Source organism: Mirounga angustirostris, unplaced genomic scaffold (assembly GCF_029215605.1).
Source record: "Mirounga angustirostris isolate CCGP_5_RB_7025 unplaced genomic scaffold, mMirAng1.0.hap1 SCAF_1, whole genome shotgun sequence".
Lineage (NCBI taxonomy): Eukaryota > Metazoa > Chordata > Mammalia > Carnivora > Phocidae > Mirounga > Mirounga angustirostris.
Genome location: NW_026991709.1, coordinates 184,151,573 through 184,171,401, shown reverse-complemented (window position 1 = coordinate 184,171,401; position 19,829 = coordinate 184,151,573). Strand labels below are relative to the sequence as shown.

General features: G+C 40.5%; 1 protein-coding gene across 7 annotated transcripts in view; it reads right to left on the bottom strand.

The window, feature by feature from the left end:
• The window catches only part of ADAMTS9 (ADAM metallopeptidase with thrombospondin type 1 motif 9), a 164,398-nt gene that overhangs the window by 120,064 nt on the left and 24,505 nt on the right, over nucleotides 1-19,829 (bottom strand). For 6 of the 7 annotated variants that reach the window (XM_064594102.1, XM_064594119.1, XM_064594118.1 and 3 more), the window contains 8 exons: nucleotides 14,786-15,075; nucleotides 12,561-12,644; nucleotides 12,347-12,462; nucleotides 11,396-11,436; nucleotides 11,185-11,290; nucleotides 5,809-5,955; nucleotides 4,433-4,574; nucleotides 3,346-3,441 (listed from right to left, as the gene is read on the bottom strand). In XM_064594102.1, coding sequence (XP_064450172.1) covers nucleotides 3,346-3,441; nucleotides 4,433-4,574; nucleotides 5,809-5,955; nucleotides 11,185-11,290; nucleotides 11,396-11,436; nucleotides 12,347-12,462; nucleotides 12,561-12,644; nucleotides 14,786-15,075 — 1,022 coding nt within the window. The remainder of the gene's footprint in view (nucleotides 1-3,345; nucleotides 3,442-4,432; nucleotides 4,575-5,808; nucleotides 5,956-11,184; nucleotides 11,291-11,395; nucleotides 11,437-12,346; nucleotides 12,463-12,560; nucleotides 12,645-14,785; nucleotides 15,076-19,829) is intronic. The other variant, XM_064594113.1, reaches the window with a different exon arrangement.

Sequence of the window (19,829 nt, the reverse complement as noted above, 5' to 3'; positions counted from 1 at the left end):
GCAGATGACCCTCAGATTCAGCCCTCAAATCTTGCTGCTAGAAACACATTTTATAAGTTCTACAAAGTAACAAGAAATTCCTATACTTCTAATTAAAAACTGGGTGGCAAATCAAGTATTCCTTACTGATATGACCACTGATGGGTATAAAGAGAAGGAGAAGAATAACCTTAGAATAAGAGGAAAAGTGCCTGAAGTGACAGAGGCTGGAAATCAGGGCTGTTTGGGAGCTATTTACCAAGATAATCTATTTTACCAGGCAAATTGGACAAACAATTCTTAACATACTGGAATAGTCACTACATCATAACAAAGCACTAAGTAGCTGGTGGAGTCCAAGCCAAAATAGAGCCAATCTTTTCTAAAAGTGTCCAGAACAATTTAAATGGTATTTTCCCTAAACGCATCTCTTTTAGGAGGTTGGAAGAGGAACCTGGAGGTCAATTTTGTCCCAAGGAGGCTTAAAACAAGAGTTTCAAACCTCAGACTCATGAACGGGGTTAAAATGAAATGTTAATGGGCTTAACAAGAGAATGGAGAAAATAAAGAGAATTAGAGTCATTCATCAAAATAACATTGTGTCAGCAGCCCAAGACAGATCACTACTGAGGGAGCAGGGCCAAAAGAAGAGAAAGAAACAAAAAAATTAACCCCACCTCAAAGGCAGTCAGAATCGGCTGGAGAAAAGGCATAGGATTTTACTGCTAATTCCAAGAAAACGGAACAAAATGAAAAAAAACACAAAGCATTTCTATGCCAACAACCCACCATCTTTGGCCTTTGCAACATGCATAAATGCTCTTGAGGGAAATAAACACATATATGCCTACATCTTTAATAAAAGCTGCTAGCCACTTTTTCTAAAACAGAACTACCAGTGTACCTATCATGTTCTCCGCATAGTTGCTTCTCAGAGAGTGTTCTGAGCCTGCCCTTTGGAATGCCTTGAGGTCTCTTGCTTTTGCTAAACACAAGTGTACATGGAAAATGATTTCTGAAAGACCTCCCAAATTTCCCCATCCCTCAGGTATAAGATTACCCTGCAATCCCTTATCTTCTGCTTCTGTTACAAAAACAGAAGATTAGAAAAAGATACAACAGACGTCCTCCCGAATTCTTTTGTGTCGCAGGGTTGACTGGGATACCACACCGCTACGGTGAGCTTGGCAGCCTGTTCACCGCAATTTCACGAAATATAATTCACTTCATCCTCTTACTGAAAAGTCTTTGTTATGGTTTTTCCAGCAATAACATATATCAGAAATAGACATAGTAGGTGGGTGTCTCAGACTGGCTAAGAACCATAACACAAGACCAGTGATTTTTCTGAGATCAAAGGGAATCAATTTAAGTAATAGAGTGGGCTGGCTCTGACTCAAGCCAACTAACCAAGTCATCAACTAGGTATAGCCTGTTGTCATCTTCCAGCAACTGCTAGCACCCGTCTGGGTCACTGTGCTTTAGCAGGACTCTGAGGCCACATCGTCATTTTGTAAGAATGAATGAATTCTTAATGGCTGCCATGGAAACCTGAGAACCATAATCCCACTCAAACCTATGATCTTCTGGCCATCAACATGCTGAGTTAAATCTCACAAAAAGTGAAAAATTCACTCTGGCTAAGGAGATCTATTTCTCTTTAAGCTAATGAAAGCTGCAAAAGCTGTTGTGCCCATGTCCATATACAGTTTTGGTTGGGCTCTTATTGGAGAAAGCTGTATTCTCAACTGCTGAGGTCTCAGCCATCAAGAAGTGAGAACATGAGCTGACTTAGTCACCAAGTAAGTCAAGAATAAAATCAGCTTCATTGTAATTTTTAATTTTTTGTACTGAACTTTAAAATTTTTCAAACAACATTCATACCCTCCAGCTCATGTAACTTTACAACCACCATGGCAGATGAGTAAGGAAGCCACTAGTCCTCCTGTTTGACCACTGGAGACTGAGGAGCTCAGTGAGTTTGAGGTACAACCACCACAGTAGACCCTGTGGCCCCTTCAGACAAAGCAAAGGAGGAAAATGGGTGGGGAGGGGTTGGGGTATGGGGACACTGCCCTAATGAGCTCAGTGACCTTGGACAAGTCACTTCTCTTTCTGTTCCCGCTCTATAAAATCAGGGAAGTGAGAGTTAAAGTCTGTCACTTCTGAGGACCCTTCGATGGAAACATTCTGAGTGCCACTCATTCCTCCAAAGTGGAGGCAAACAAGAAAAGAACAGAATATTAGAAGTGAGTAAAATGGACAATGGGAAGAAGAGAGAAGAAAGGAAAAATACATGTAAGGATGACAAGAGACTCAGACTAAAGCCCAGGGTTTGCATCACTGATGAGTGAAAGAATGCCATTTGCCATAGGGATTAAAAAAAAAAAAAAATCAGGTTAAGGTCCAAAACTTTTAGTAGCCAATGTTTTTGGGTGATGATGAGGAGGAGGAGGATGATATCGCTACTATACTAACTTTTTATGTTTTAGATGGATACCAGGTGCAGAAGTTTGTACTAATCACACTTCTAGGTGTGTGGGGCACTGTTATTTCCAGACCGTATAAGTCGCAGATTTTTTTATTTTTTTGGTTATTAACAAATAAGTGGGAACCATCATAACCAACTCAGAATTTACATTTGCATATATCCCAGATGACATCACAGCTCCTTAAAGGGACCAACACAGGCTGGAAAAAGCCTGGTATTCCATAGTGAACAAAGGAAGTTCACTGTATTTCTGTGTTTCCTTGATTTTTAAAATTCTATTTTAGTAAAATAATTGAGAGTAAAATAATTGAGAGAGAGAGCGAGAGCAAACTGAGCTGGGGGAGGGACAGAGGGAGAGGGAGAGAATCTTAAACAGACCCTGTGCTGTGTGCGGAGCTGGATACAAGGGCTCGATCCCACAACCCTGAGATCATGACCTGAGCCAAAATCAAGAGTCAGATGTTCAGTTGACTGAGCCACCCAGATGCCCCTGTGTTTCCTTGATTTTAAGATGCTCCATCAACTTAAAAACAGCCTTCCACTGCCACCTCCAAAAGAGACAGAAGAAAAAGAAACACTGTACTGAATTAAACTAAAAAGCATGTCGGGATTTCAGGAATGATAAAATGAGAGAAAGGATGTTTTCAAATTAAGGCAATAATGTTAGCTCTGTGTCTTGTATCAGTATTATGCCATAATGTAAGTTTTCACAATTTTCAAAAGTAAAGTTGAACCTCTTACCCCCCAAAAGTATTATGCATGCTAAAACACACTGTATCAGCATATACTCTAAACAATGGTGACTAAGCCGACAGCTAACATTTTGCCCATTCCTGCTGCCCCAAGACAAAAGAACGGATTGGGGTGCTACTTGCCTTTCCAGGCTCACACTCGGTCCCATCTGCCCAGGGCGTGTGCTGAGTCCGGCATACTCCATCTACATTATTGCACCAGAGTCGTCTACACTGCATCTGTTCAATTCGGTTAAACAACAAGTCAGTGACAATATGATTAGATGATATGGAACCAGGCAAGGATTGCCAACAAGATAGCATAGGTTAGAAAGGGACTTTTTTTTTTCTTGGTGTGATGAATGATAAAATATTCCAAGGGCTACAGAGAGCAGCCCATGAGACACGTTTCTATGTCTGGTAGGACTTCAGGTGGTGTAAAAGGGGGATGTTTGCTATCACGAGTAACACAGAAAGGAATATAATCGTGGGAAGGTTTCACTCAAACATTTTTATTATTTCCATGGAATCACTGTACTTCCCAATTCACCATGTTATCTCCTAAGTCTCTCCCACCAAACCAACCATCCAGAGACCCAAAGGAAGAGAATGGGGCACCTCAGAGAAGCACATTTTTTTTTCCATTTGCATCCTGATAACCACTAGGTATCGTTGGTCCAAGTGCCCACAACACACACATTAAAATATCCCACACCCCCCAGTTGAGCTACCATCAGAAATGATTTCAAGCCTCACGTGGTCATAGGACACAGCCCTGACAAGCCAAAAGCTAAAACAGGGAAACAGGTTTGTCTCATGAATGACCTTTACTGAATCTAGAAGAGTCCCTATAATAAAGGTCACCTGGACAAATCAGTGGGGATGAAAGGAGACAAGGAGAGGAAAGGGCTGAGCTGTGCCATTACCAGCCCTGTAACCCTGGCCTCTGTGAGCCCCAGTTTCCCACATGTAAAATGAAAATAATAACGACATCTTCCTTTTGGGCTGTCATGACAGTGAAGTGAAAACGTGCAGGTGAAGCACCACCTAACAACGAGCACTATCACTGTTGATCATCATCATCACTACTATTATTGTCATTAATTGTCAATGGACTGTTCTCCACTTTGCCACCAGTGGTCTATGTTAGAGTGAGAAGCCTGTGGAAAACTGTGAATTAAAAACATCCAGAATCAATGGATGAGGGCAGAAGTGGCCCCCGAACACTTACCATATATGGGCACACCTGAGAACCTGGTCCAAAAATCAGTTCACATTGTTTATTCACGTTGTAGAGGAGGCCTGGCAGTTGGGGAGGCAAAGGGTAGGGTCTGGATTCAGGTTCATTCAGCAAACACTCGCCGTAACCAGTGCTATGGAAAGCAGAAAAATACAGATGGTGAGAACCGTGATGAGAAGGGGCTGTCAAAGGGTCCAGATGAAAGTAAAGGCTATCCCACCATTTTAAAGGTAGAGAGGATAGTTCCTTTATCGAATGTGCTTTATTCTTTACATCCCAGGCTAATGTCCAGAAGCTGAAGCTCTATTTCTGGAACTTGGTTATGGAACTCTGGCTCTCCATACAACACAGTCAGTAGGAAATACGCAACTTTTACAGCATTTGCTGCTTTCAGGGCAATTATCTGTTTGTTTTTTTACCCTCATCTCCAATAGATTGTAAGCTTCTTAGGGGCAAAGATAGCGTCTTTTTCATCCAAGCACGGGGCTCAAAAACACCATAGCAACAGGTCTTTAGTAAATGTTTGCTGAGTAGAAGAGTGAGTAAATCAACAACTATAAGAAGAAACACGTCAGGTCATCTGGTTAAAAAGAAAAACAGCAACCTTCCAGTTCTTTGACTTTTCTGCAAACACCTCTTCTGGAAAATTCACACCTGGTGAGTTCTGATTAATACGCCCCCTCTTCCCTGTGGCTGGAGAAATATACACCCAGTGACCTTGGACAATCACTTAACCTTTGGTACATCTGGGAGAGAAGAGCAATAAATCTGTGACACAGGGATGTTGTATAACGTAATTGGATCTTTGAGCTGCCTGGCAGGAAGCTTAAAAAACAAAACAAGAAAAAGAAAAGAAAGAAGGAGAGAGAAAGAGTGAGGGAGGGAGGGAAAGAGAGAGACAGAGAAAGAATGTTCTCAATTCAACAACCTGGTGGTCTGTGTGATTTCCATCCACCCACATAACCCTCTTTGGGGTCATCTCACTACCCTCCCCTTTTCGGAGCCAAAATTATTAAGTGAGAGCCACATGAATATCTGTGGCCTTCCCTCATCGTGTAATCACATTCATGGGCCCTTCCCCAAGACCCAGACAGATTTCAGAGCTTTGCCAAGAACGAAGCCACATTTACATATTCTCTTTAAGATCCTGGCCTTTTCTTGAGCTCAGTTTGTAATCTTCAAAACTCTGGCCAGGAGAGGAACTGCACAGATGTCAAAGAGTATTTTTTTTACATCCTCCCAAGAATGTCAACAAAAAAATAACACTCCAAAGGAATGCTTGACTCAACATTTTCTTTCCCACAATAAGTTCACTACACGGAGACCAGACACTAGAAGCCCGGGCTCAAAGAAAGTTTAAGTCTTACTCTAAAAACTCAGTGATATATTTTCGACTACATTTTGACCACATCCAGGGGTTGGTGTAGAAGTTCAACGTCGGAGCCATGACGTGCTGGGGACTCTTGACTCCTTCCTCCTTGCACTTGTTGTTGTCATCATGAGGCATGTTAAACCTAAGGCCAGTGAGACAAAGACAGGAACATTAATAAATACCAAAGTACCAGGCTTCAAGAAGGCATCTATCTAAGAGAAAAACATGAACTGCCTTCTGCATTATGAACAGGAACCCACATCCTGGGGAGCAGGAGAAAACTTTCTAGATGGTTCAAGATGGAGTGGAGCAGAGAATGTAATTCTCACCTAATTTAATACAAAGTGTCTTTAATGTATTAAAAAAAAAGATGTACAGTGGCCCATTATCTGGGTTAGGTGTCCTTTTTGGAATTGCAGATGCTCTGAGCGTGCTGTAGTTGGTGCTAGAATACAGTAGTTGAAATTCCTAATAAGCTGTTAAAGGCCAATTTATAGAGTTAAGAATTCGGCAAGTTATGATAACACTGTGAATATAAAGAGTCCGTCAAGTGTCAAACCTTGAAGCCAAAAGCTTTCTAATAAGAGGCTCACTATGGGTCTTGGCATCTCCTCCTTCTGGGTCAGGTTGACAAATGATATAGCTGTGTAGGTATATCATTATAAAGGTATGCAAAGTTCATGCACAATAAACCCATTAAGGAAAGCTGCAAGCATGGAAACCAGAAGCATGCCAATTCAATTGGCTTAACGCAGACAGGGCAAATAGTTTCATGCTTCCTGCCAATGCCAATTGATTGGTACTGGCTTCCTAAAAAGTTGGGCACAAAAGGATTCTTAAACTAATCCAGGTTCTGTCCCGAGAAAAGGCTATGATGGAGGGCCAATGTCCTCTCGGGCCTGGGAGGGAACTCAGCAGCAGCATTAACACATACTTGCCATTCTTGGCTTCGCCCAGGGAAATGGGGGGGAAAAATGATAGGAAGCATTTCTCAATCTAGAAACATCAATTCTATGACCCACATGCCATTCTCAGCTCCGGTAATGAACTCAGAGGCGCTGTCCTCTCTGGATGACTCCCCAGTCACAAAATTGGTGCATGTGGCTAATTTTGCATTTGGCGGGGGAATCCCCTCCACTAGTTCATCTTGTAATAGGGAAATCAGTGAGCCAGACAGAAGTGTGTAGACTTGTTTCGCATGCATCTAAAAGCTGGGATAAAAGCCTGTCAAGTCCATTCCATTCATTTCTCTTGGGTTTGGTTTTTTTTCTTCTTCTAAAACAACTTGGGCGCCTCAGTAATTGCCTGATGAAATAATTGCCAGATGGAAATTACGAGATAGAAAACCTTCATCAGTCTAAGTTAAAATGAATAGTGGTTCTTCATGCTTAAGAGTCCATTTTCTTAAAAGAATGACTGCTCCCATTTCCCGTTCCCAGCTGCAAAGTCAGTGTCATACCTATACCAAGAAACCCCACACAAGCAACACGCCCAAACATTCGTTGTTTGTTTTTCTGTGGTGTGAAGGAGCTGGTGTTTACTCATCACCCCAAACATGCCTAGATAAAATCAAGTTTATTTCATGACATCAACAGAAAACTTCTTTTCATTCAAATGTCAGGCACGTTTGCTCACAGCAGGGGCTAGATAATATTATTCACTGAGCACTTCACTAAAAAATAATAACCAAGACTTTTTTTTTTTTTGCATTCACAACGTACCAGGCAATTGTGTTAATTGTGTTAGATGCTTTATTTCATTTAACTACCTTATGTGAAAAGTGCTATTACTACCCACATTTTATAGATGACAAAACCTGAGTTGTAGAGAGACTGAATGACTTGATTAAGGTCACATGGGTGACGGGGTGAGGGAGCTGAGATTGGAAACCACTCCAGTCTGATTCTAAAACCCCTGTGTTTTGGAATATATATAAAGCATATTCTCTCCTGTTAGACAAATTGTGGAGGATTTGTCAGGAAGACTGTGAAAGGACTTCTGTATCCAGCAGAGGCAGTTATTTCCCAAATTCCTCCCAACTCAGATTTGGTGCATCTAGAAGCAGGTACGAGAAGGTAGGAGCTGCTTTTCAAGCATCCAATGATACTCCACAAATACAAGATCAAGTCCTTTTTTCTCCCCAACAGGGTTTTATGTTATCAGAGAGTCATGACTGTTAACAACTTAATGTTTAATCTTTAAAAAGTTCATTAGAGGGCGCCTGGGTGGCTCAGTTGGTTAAGCGACTGCCTTCAGCTCAGGTCATGGTCTCGGAGTCCTGGGATCGAGTCCCACATCGGGCTCCTTGCTCGGCGGGGAGTCTGCTTCTCCCTCTGACCCTCTCTCCTCTCATGCTGTTTCTCTCTCTCAAATACATAAATAAATAAATAAAATCTTTAAAAATAAATAAATAAATAAAAAGTTCATTAGAAAATCTGCTACAAAGCACTGTGGCAAATTTTAAAAAAAAGGATATTCATTTTCTGTTAAATATAAGCAAACCTAACTATATGAGACAAAGCATCAAAACAAAACGAATTCACTAACAGGCCAGAAATACATTTTTTGTTTAGCTAATAACTCTCATCATTCACCAATTATTTTATTTTTTTAAAATTTCCTGATACCCTTGAGATGAGGTGCATATATATTAGCCCCATCTAACAGTGAGGGAAACAACATACATTTTTCTCAAGTCAAAGAGAATGCAGAATTAGAACAATTCAGTCCAGAACTTGAGTATCTGGCTCCCAGCTGATTTCCCTGTTAGAGCTGGTACCCCAATATTACATGCTGGTACCCCAACATTAACAACTAGACTTTGAGCCAATTTAGTATTTGCTAAGGTCGTTTGACAGGGAAACAATATCTACCATGTGGTGATTATGAAGTTTAAGGGAACTAATGTAAATAAAAACTCCTAGACCAATGCAAACGACATGGTTTTTGTGGGGGGAAATGTTTGTTAACTGTATGGAACTATACAGCTGAGGCTCCTCTATGGCTGAAAATACTCCGTTTTGCTAATCAAAATTCTCACTTTCCTTAAAATGTCAACTTCATAAACTGGCTGTCCTAAAAGGAGTTTATAAGCTCTTGTGAGGAAGGAATTAAAAGGAAATTAACTATATTTCTTTATAGTATACCTTTCTTAACCATAGATTATGGGTAATTGTTAATCTGTTAATCACACAAACTCTCACCCTTTGAATCATTCCTATCTCTCACTTCCCTCATTCTGGTCTCTTGAGGCAGGAATGGTTGCCTTGTTGAAATGCCACCCTATTCTTCATGGTCAAATCTACACCTCCTATTCAAAGGTCTAAAGGAATTTACTAGACTTTATGCAAAACAAACAAAAATCCCCGAAGATTCTATTAAAATAAGTTTGGGAAAACGGAGTTAAACAGAACTAAGCAGTTTATTTTAATACAGGACTTGTCAGAGCCTTTACTTTATGTCACTGAGCCTTGTGACTCTAAGCAGGGCTAGACCAGGAAGAAAAAACAATTTTTTTAAATTACTTGACTATAAACCTCCTTCCCCCCCCCCCCCCCCAATAGACCATTCTCTTGGAATTGTGCTGGAGCCCTTGTGTCTCAGGAAACGGTGGTGGGACCAGTTTTCAAACTGAGCTCCAAGAAATCCTTGAGTTTCACAAAAATATTTCCAAAGCCAAAAGGACAGAGAGGAAGCTGACTAAGCAGGACTCTGGCCCATCACAACTGCTTAACGAAAGCCATGCTGCTTTTGTGCTATAAATATTGGGCATCTGACAATATTTCCTTTGGAGAAAAGAAAACAGGTGTGCTCCTAAAATATGCATCAAAGTTACTGGTTTCAAAATATACCCATTATATGTTGAACTAAACTGGAGATGCCTCTATATATGCATCTTGCTTCACTTCTAGAATAGCCCACTGCACAATGCATATAATGCATCTTGCTTCACTTCTAGAATAGCCCACTGCACAATGCATATAATGCATCTTGCTTCACTTCTAGAATAGCCCACTGCACAATGCATATATATGCATCTTGCTTCACTTCTAGAATAGCCCACTGCACAATGCATATATATGCATCTTGCTTCACTTCTAGAATAGCCCACTGCACAATGCATATAATGCATCTTGCTTCACTTCTAGAATAGCCCACTGCACAATGCATATATATGCATCTTGCTTCACTTCTAGAATAGCCCACTGCACAATGCATATAATGCATCTTGCTTCACTTCTAGAATAGCCCACTGCACAATGCATATATATGCATCTTGCTTCACTTCTAGAATAGCCCACTGCACAATGCATATAATGCATCTTGCTTCACTTCTAGAATAGCCCACTGCACAATGCATATATATGCATCTTGCTTCACTTCTAGAATAGCCCACTGCACAATGCATATAATGCATCTTGCTTCACTTCTAGAATAGCCCACTGCACAATGCATATATATGCATCTTGCTTCACTTCTAGAATAGCCCACTGCACAATGCATATAATGCATCTTGCTTCACTTCTAGAATAGCCCATTGCACATAGGTGCCTTCAAAAAGCACTTGTTGAATAAAAAAGCTTGCTTAATAGATTATTTACCTCTAAACAAGGTTAACACTGACATGTAAATCGATATACAACTATATTAGTGACAGCTGTTGAGAAAATTATTTTTAAAAGATATAGTATGAGTAATTAAATCATTCTAGAAAGAAAACAATGCAGATCAAAAATCAGAATAATTTCTAGTAAATTTACACTGTTTCACCCCATGTTCTAGCTATGCTCTGTTTCTAAAGAACAAAAAGGAAAAGCCAATTTCATAATGACCACTAAGTGACCACAGTTAGGAAAAGTTTTCTTCTCTGTATCTTTGTTCAATCTCTTCTCTGAAAGAGGGACATCACTGTGCCCAGAGGCTAAATGTCTGAATGAAAGCCTTATCTATCGATAGCTAGGAACAATCTGGATTTGCGGAAAATCTTATGACCCAGGGCAATGAAGGGAGACCCTCCCAGATAAAGATGTTATTCGGGAAAGTTTCCTATGCTAATGGATGCTCTGCTTCGGTGGGTGGGCTGGAAAGGCCCCATTCCTCTAATACCAAGCAGGAAAGGAGAAGACTAGATGTTACATTGTAAATGTGTGCAGTTAAACCCAAGACACACGTCAGCTTTGGATGAAGAGGGGGCGCTGCATGACTCAGCTTTCTAGAGTCAACTAGGTTCGAGGATCTTCAACCCTGAAATTTCTGTTATGACTCAAGAAGGGCCTTACCCTCTCTCAAATCAAGGGGATACTCATTGATGCAAAGGAAGAAAAGTTTTAGGTCACTCGGAATTAAATGAAAATGCAAAAAGGAAACATACACATGGCCCAGCTCATGGGCTATGGTGAAAGCCGTACTCAATCCGCTGTCTTCACTAATAGAACAGCTTCTGTAGGGATCACAGATGGTACCCAGCTCAGCAAGACCTGTTCAAAGGAAAGAAAAGAAGGGTTTACTTGAAAAAGCAATTGTGGCTTGGAATAAAAATGCAGGAAACTGTTGTAGCCAGAGGATGCACATAGCGGACTCACCTAAGGTGTCACATTTGTCATGAGCTCTGCAGATATCCTGTCTGAAAGCAAAGCAGACTTAGGGCCATGACAACACCAAAGAGTAAATGTCAACACAAGTGAACACTTGACAATCTTCTAGGCATTCACAACAGTGCCCCCATCGCGGGGGAGGTGGTTACAAAGACCTAACTGAGGAGGCCAAGGGTTTGTAACTCAAAAAATCTTGGGAACCAGTGACGTAAGGATTAAAAGCTACAACAAGAGGGCTTCTTCTGCCACAGGGGTAGCTACAGAGCAGGTGAAAACCTCTCCAACCTGGGCTTTCCCTCCTACCATGATTCTAGTTTCTTCATGAACGTTCCTGAGAAGGCTCAATGCCTCTCATGTCAGTTCACGTACGAGTAAGTGACTGTGACTATCTCCAACATGGCTGAAGGGAAATACAACCAGGACAGCACTCCTCTTTGTTGCCCTACATGGCATTTTAAGTATTTTTGAGTTCTTTGCTACCATGTAAAAATTGGAAGATTTCACTTAAAGAAAAATCCGTATTTCTGACTTCTTGCAAAATCACAGAAGTTGGTGACACTGGACACCTTCATGGCATGGGAACAACTAGCTCCATCTGAACAGCAGCTGCCTTTGGTCTAAGGGCGTTTACTGTTGGGCCTGACACATCTCCTGCCTACTGGGCACCTATTGGCTCATACTTCTCGATCAGGGGTGATTTGCTCCCCTCACCCCCAGAGACATTGTTGGTTGTCACAATCAAGAGGAGAAGTTGCTACTGAGAGGTAGTAGGAAGAGACCACAGATGCTGCTAAGCATCCTGCAATGCACAGGGCAGCCTCCACAATAGTGCTGACGTTTGGGAACCTTGTACTAGGGGCTGGCTACCAAGAATATATGACCTTGTCCCACCAACATGAGTGGAAACCGAAAGAGCTGATGAATGAGAAATCCATATACCTCGTTACAAGAACAGCAGTATCGTGCTGGATTCCACCTGGAGAATTCTTCGAGTGTTGCCACTGGCAAAAATTTTTTAAAGTTGTCTGGGCATTAAAAGAAATGGAAGGTCCTTCCTAAATGCAGAAAAGAATTATGATTGGCCCATTGTACCACCACTGAGATATGCCATTTCGGATACATATACAAGAAAGAAGAAAAAAAACTTGATTACCTGTTCATTATGAATCACAACTAAGTTCACAATAACAATATTAATTAAATTTCCAATACTTGGGTCTTTATAGATAGAGGCTACCTGCAACCGAGATAAATTTTTCAAGGTTAATTGTGAACTCTGTGTAAGCAATAAGCAATTCACTTCTTATGCAGGGGCTCTACCTCTTGCCACGTTTCACGCAAACATATGCATTTTGTAGTTTTGAATTTGCATTAGTTCAACAAACATTTCTTAAAACTCTCTTTGAAAAATTCATAGATGGCAGTTTCAGATAAGAATGAATCCCAACAAGTTTAACTTTCAAAGTGTTTTCCTTGGAAATTGCATTGCCACACAACTTAACAGTTCTCTGTGCCAAAACACTGGATATTCATTTTTGAGCAAGCTCTTTCATCCCAGTTGAAGTCCCAGATTGCCCAATTATGGAATCTCACATTGACCATGTTGGCTAATACAGTTGTTCTTCATGTTTACCTCCCATTTGTGTTCTTCACAACCTGGTAACCTGTTTGGTTTGGTTTGGTTTTGCTTTCATTATTATCGTTAATTATGAGAGCTAATGTTCATTGAATGCTTATTGTGTACTAGATCCTTGCTGAAAATTGCATACGCATTTGCATTTAGTCCCCAGAGCAAAACTCTGGGCTAGGTATCATAATCTCTGCACAAGTGAGAAAACTAAGGCTCAGAGAATTTAAGTAACTTTGCCAAGACTATAGACAGCGCTGAGTGGCGGAGCCAGAATGCTCAAGCTACATCAGTTTGACCCCAAATCCAGGCTCATAACTGAAATTCTTCTGACAGGTCTGAATTTATGGGCTGGAAATAGACTTGAGTCTGGGCAAGGTGTGATTAGGTTTTCCTCTCCCTCCTCCAGGACAGGAGAGAGGGGGACTGAGCATGGGGAAAGGAGGCGAGGGGGGAGTGCAGGGCAGGCAGGCTGAGGAGTGGGGTGGGGAGCACAAGGGAGTGGTTCACAGCAGGGAGGGGGAAAGACTAGGAGAAGCACAGGCCAAGGAGAGGGAAGAAGAACTCTAAAAGCATAGGTCCCAAACATGGTTGCTTTTCACATCCTTTTGGGGGAATTTATTCAAAGTATGTTCCCGTTCACATAAATTAAGGTCAATCCATTGGAATAAATGCTGTGTTGAGTCTTAAAATGAATGAGGGTAGACTGTATGGGCTGCTATAGAACAATCTCCAATGTTTTTAAAAGGAAAGAACAATAACAGTGTATTAGAATGTTCTATTTTGGTTTGAGAAACGTTGTATGTGCATACATATTTAGTTGTGTTGTCCAATATGGTAGCCACTTGCCACATGTGGCCAATGAGCACTGGAAATGTGGCTTGTGGCTTGTCTAAAATAAGATGTGCTGTTGAATGTAAGACACACACTGAATTTTAAGACTTTGTATGAAAGAAACTAAAATATCTCATTAGCAATTTTTGAAATGATAGCATTTTGACAGAAATTAATATACATCATTAAAACTAATTTTACTTTTTTTTTTTTAAATTACATATGTGGCTTCCATTATATTTCTACTGGGCAGTGCTGGTTAGACACATATGCAAAAAAAAACTTTTAATGGTGGTTGCCTCCTGGAAGGGACCAGGGTAGGTAATGACACTTCTTTTTCATGACTGGTCTTTGGTTCTGTTTGATTTTTTTTTTTTAAATAATGTAATTCTATTGATTTTTTGATTCAAAGTGAGAGTAGGAAAATAGAAAGGGAGAGATCCTGTGGGCCTCATCCCAAGGCCACTTAATTAGACCCATAGCTGGCCGTGCAAATATGTATGTCAGACAAGGAGCACTGGGGTTGGGAAGTGGACCATCTAGAGGTCACATGCAGTCTCTAAGCCACTTACTAGCTTCACAAGACCATGGGCAAGTGGCCTAACTCCTCTGAGGCTCAGTTTTCTTATCTATAAAATGGGGGTGATAATCCTACCTAGCAGAGTTGCCAGGAGGATTAGAAATGATGCCTTTTAACTACGAAGCCCATTGCCTAACAGAATAAACACTCCACCCTGTCCCCATTATTGTTATTATAAAAAGGCAACCAATAAATCATCTGATATTCTCTTCAGTCACTTGCCTGAATCGTTGAAATGCCAGCCCTGAGAATGATCCTCCAAAGCACTGGGTGGAAACCCATTTCCCAATGGCACATTTAGGGACCTCATAAATCACCTTCTTTTGAATGTACTTACAATTGACATTAGAGTTAAAATATAGTGTTGAAGGTTTGTTCCGTGGTATACAACCATTTTGTAGTCCGCCACCACCATCACTTCTACAAACCGTGGGTAGGATAAAAAACGTTTTGTTCTTCTGTGGGTCCTCTTATCCCTGGTGCTGTCCGTCTTGTTGGCATAGGCAGAAAGTGCCTTTGTTGCTAAGCTGCTTTTTAATATCGCCACGTCATCAGCCAGGCTACGCCTCTCTCCCCATCTTCTTGTTCTCATTTTCCTCTTGTCTTTGCTGTGACTATTTTTGTGTTCTGTAACAAATCGGAGGGTATGCATTACATTTCAAACCACTTCTCCTTCATATTAAGAATTTAATTTGCCACATCTTAAAAGATGATGCCTCTGTTGTCAAATTACGTACAAAATCAAGTTCTACACACTGTGGACTCTACGGGAGAAACTCAACCTGCACTCCCCTCTAAATGACTAAGGACTTGAAATTAGCTTCCCTGGAAGTTTCCATTAATGCTCACTTAAGGTGTTAGGAAATCAGGCAGGAGTTTAAGGGAAGCAATTGCCTATGACTCTTTTCATTTGGTAACAAAAGTCTTGCTGGAATGTAACTGGCTTCCATTCATTGTTCTTTGCCATAGATACAGTAAGGGCCAGCACAGGTACTGGGCTTTACAGAATGGAAATGGAGATGTTTCCTATACTCCACTTTTGCTATTCAATGAGCTGCAGGATAAAGAGGTCTGAGAGGTGGCCAGGCTAACAGACAATACAAAGGGACTCTAGAAAACTCATGACAAGGTATTTTTCTATTACCGCATGAAATCATTGTTTTACATGAAATGTAAGAATAGAATCACTGCTATTTGTCGCCTCTGATCTTAATTAATTTAGTTCAGGGCTCAGTTAGGGAAGTTGATTAAACTCAGAGAAGATGAACAGGCCATTGAGGCTGTGATGTGCAATGCCAGATTCTGACTCTTGCCTAGCTACGTCCTCAGTTCTGTACAATCTGGCTGCTCAAAGTGTGGTCCGCGGACCAGCAGCACTGGCAGCCCCTATAAGCCTGTGAGAAATGCAGACTCTCTGGCCCCACTCCAGCCCCGATAAATCAGAATCTCCAGTTTAACAAAACATGTTAATGTTTTGGGAAGCGCTAGTCCACAATGCGGCTTGAAGCTTGTGTTGCTGGAGAAAATATTCATTTTCGAAGTCATCAACCACACAACAAACAGAATAAGCATAAAAGTGCCTGGCTCTGAGTAAGAACAGAATTTAATCTGTTATCTTTCCCATCATCTCATAAATGGGCTTTAAAGTTTTAATGCCAGAATCCTGTAGTCTAAAACAGGCCACAGAATCATACACCTGACAAGTGTGCTTACCTAAGATACAAAGAAGGGAGTTTATTGCACCAATAACAACAACAACAAAGATTAAGCCAGAAGTGGTTTCATATTTGAAGGGTTCAATATTTGACCATAAAAACCATTGCTAAAACAACCCATTTAGGCCAGGACGTGTATTTTGCCCAAGTTGAGTGTTTTAGCAGGTGTTAAAATAGTGAAATCGGTCCACACTGTCAAACAAGTTATATGTAGCCATAGATCACATAACTAGCCCAAAGTCTGGTACACAGTAGGATTCCATATAATATCCTTTTCTGCCGGTCTCTTGTGAGTATATCCATGTATATTACACCCACGCCATATGGGTATTTAGGCTGCCCATTTTTAAGTCACCAAATGACTATGGAATACATCCTAATCAAGTACCTACTATGGGCCAAGCATTGAACTAGGCTCTTTTGTGTATATTGTCTCACAATTCCTCTCAAAATGAGAAAATTAACCTCTACTTTACAGATGAGGAAACTAAGTCTCAAAGAGATTGAGCAACTTGTCCAAGGTCACATAGCAGGAAGTGGTGGTTTGAGGCATCAGACATGGATTTGATCGATGCCCTAAAACATGCTCTATTTGAGCAAGATTTCTCAAGAGCTAGGGATTGAAATGGGCTCATGGTTTGGTTAAATCTCAACTGAACAAAAGAGAGCATGTGGATATTTTCACAAAGACTAGCTTTTTACAATAGGTGTCAGGAGGCCATGTTGAAAACTGCGTGGTTTTTAATATATTAAGAAACAATGTCATTGGGGCGCCTGGGTGGCTCAGTCATTAAGCGTCTGCCTTTGGCTCAGGTCGTGATCCCAGGGTCCTGGGATCGAGCCCCACGTCAGGCTCCCTGCTCGGCGGGAAGCCTGCTTCTCCCTCTCCCTCTGCTGCTCCCCCTGCTTGTGTTCCCTCTCTCGTTGTGTCTCTCTCTGTCAAATAAATAAATAAAATCTTAAAAAAAAAAAACCAAAAGAAACAATGTCATTCATTTTATGAAAAGCAAATAATCCTGTCTATTACGTCTTCTGGTAAAGGCTTAATATAATTACTATAATCAGTAAAGTTTCAAAGGCTTTAAAGTCTCTCTATTCTCCTACTTTCTCTAATTATTTTGTGCTCTAATCTTTATTATTTTCTTCTCTCTGCAAGCTGTAGTTTTGTTTTCTCTTCTTTTTCCAGAGAGAAACTCAAGCAGACTCTGTGCTGGGCACAGAGTCTGAGGTGGGGCTTGATCTCACAACCCTGAGATCAGGTCTAGGGCAGAAACCAAGAGTCGGATGCTTAACCAACTGAGGCGCCTAGGTGCCCGCCCCCCTTCCACTGTCTTAAAGGAGAAGGTTAGATTACTGATTTGAGATATTTCTTCTTTCTTAATAGAGCCATCGATAGCTCTAAATTCCCCTCTAGGCACTGCTTTACCTGCATCCCATAAATTCTGGCATGTTCTTTTTTTTTTTTTAAAGATTTTATTTATTTATTTGAGAGAGAGAGAATGAGAGAGAGCGAGCACATGAGAGGGGGGAGGGTCAGAGGGAGAAGCAGACTCCCCGCCGAGCAGGGAGCCCGATGCAGGACTCGATCCCAGGACTCCAGGATCATGACCTGAGCCGAAGGCAGTCGCCTAACCAACTGAGCCACCCAGGCGCCCAAATTCTGGTATGTTCTATCTTCACGCTTATTCATCTCAAAGTATTTTCCAATCTCCCTTTTGCCCTACTGGTTATTTTAGCATGTGCTGTTTACTTTCCACATATTTTTGAGTTTCCTATTTTTTTAATGTTTTTGATTTCTACTTTCATTCCACTGTAGTCAGGGAAGGTACTATGTATTCCCTCTATCCTTTTAAATGTATTGAGGGTTTTTTTTTTTTTTTTTATGGCCTATTGTATGATCTATTCTGGAGAATGTTCCATGTGCATGTCAGAAGCATTTGTATTCTGCTATCGCTGCACAGAGTGTTGTATAGATATCTGCTGGGTATAGCTGGTTTATAGTGTCTTTCAAGTTTTCTATGTCCTGTTGATCTTCTGCTTCCCTGGTCTAACCATTACTGAATATGGGGTATTAAACTTTCAACAGTTACTGGTGAATTATTAATTTGTCCCTTCAGTTCTGTCAGTTTTTGCTTCATGTATGTGGTGCTCTGTTAGGAAGTGCATCTATATTCATAATGGTTAAATCTTCCTAGTGAACTGGCCCTTTTTTATTATAAAACATGTTGGCAAACTTTATCAATAAAGTAATGTGAAAGAAGCCAGTCAGTATATGATTCCAGTCATACAAAATGTCCACAAGAGGAAAATCAAGAGATAGAAAGTAGATTAGTTGCTGGAGGTGGGGTGGTGATATGAGGGGTTGGTAGCGAAAGCGTACAGTGTTTCTTTTTCAAGTGATAAAGATGTTCTAAAAATGATGGTGATGATGGTCACACATATCTGTGAATACACCAAAAGCCATTAAATTGGACACTTTAAGTGGATGAATAGTATGGTATGTGAATTTTATCTCAATAAAGCTGTTTAAAAAAGAAAATATATCAGTTTGTGAAAAAGAAATAATCTTTACTTATGGTCTTCTATAAATATTTTTATTTATCAGGTTTAGTTAGAGAAAAGTACAACTACAGTGAGAAAAACACTCAGGAAATGCCGTATTCACTCTTTTTTGACCACTCACGGGGAAAAATATACTCTCAGAGACTCACCAGAGGGGACTTGTACATGGGAATATCTGAATGGGAATCCAGGCACTAACTAGAAACAAGGGTTACTTATTTAAGTAACAAAGCTGAAGAAATTCAGGCATTAATCACAAAAAGACTACAATTTATAACAGAGAACAACGCATGTACGTTCTAATATACCTGGAAGACATTTCATTCACAAGTAATCTGTGTATCAAAGAAATAATTCAGTCTACTTTAGGTGGCATGAAAAAGCAGGAATAAAATTACTTCTTCAGAATCAAAAACATCTTCTAATATATAATAGTTCTCAGTCTTTTACCCGTCTGATCTTTTATCCTAATGAGTTAGAATCCTAATTAACGACCTAATTAGCTCAACCAATTTCAAACACATTATCCATTTTAACAGGCAACTTTTAACATTAAAAATAGTATGAGCTTTAAAGATTCAAATATTCACAATGGCTACAAACGCATGAACATTTTTCCTGAGAACTGAAAATATAGAAACTATAACTTCTATATAAATATAGAAAGTATACCTACTCAACTCTCTTGCCTCTGAATAGAATCTATAACAACAGAGAATAATTTCCACCAAGGGACATACGGTGTTAAGATAAAATGAAAATCATCCACATTTCTTTTTAATGACCTTGTAGCATAATAGAATTGAGGCTAGTGTTTCAAATTGGCAATGCCCAAAACTTTGCTATTAGGTTTTTTTCTTTTTTTTTTTAAGATTTCATTTATTTATCTGACAGAGAAAGACAGCGAGAGAGGGAACACAAGCAGGGGGAGTGGGAGAGGGAGAAGCAGGCTTCCCGCCGAGCAGGCAGCCCAATGCGGGGCTCATGACCTGAGACGAAAGGCAGATGCTTAACGACTGAGCCACCCAGGTGCCCCAGCTTTGCTACAGTTTTATCAGAATGGGCTATCTACATAATGAAATTTCACTCTGGTGGAAATCACAG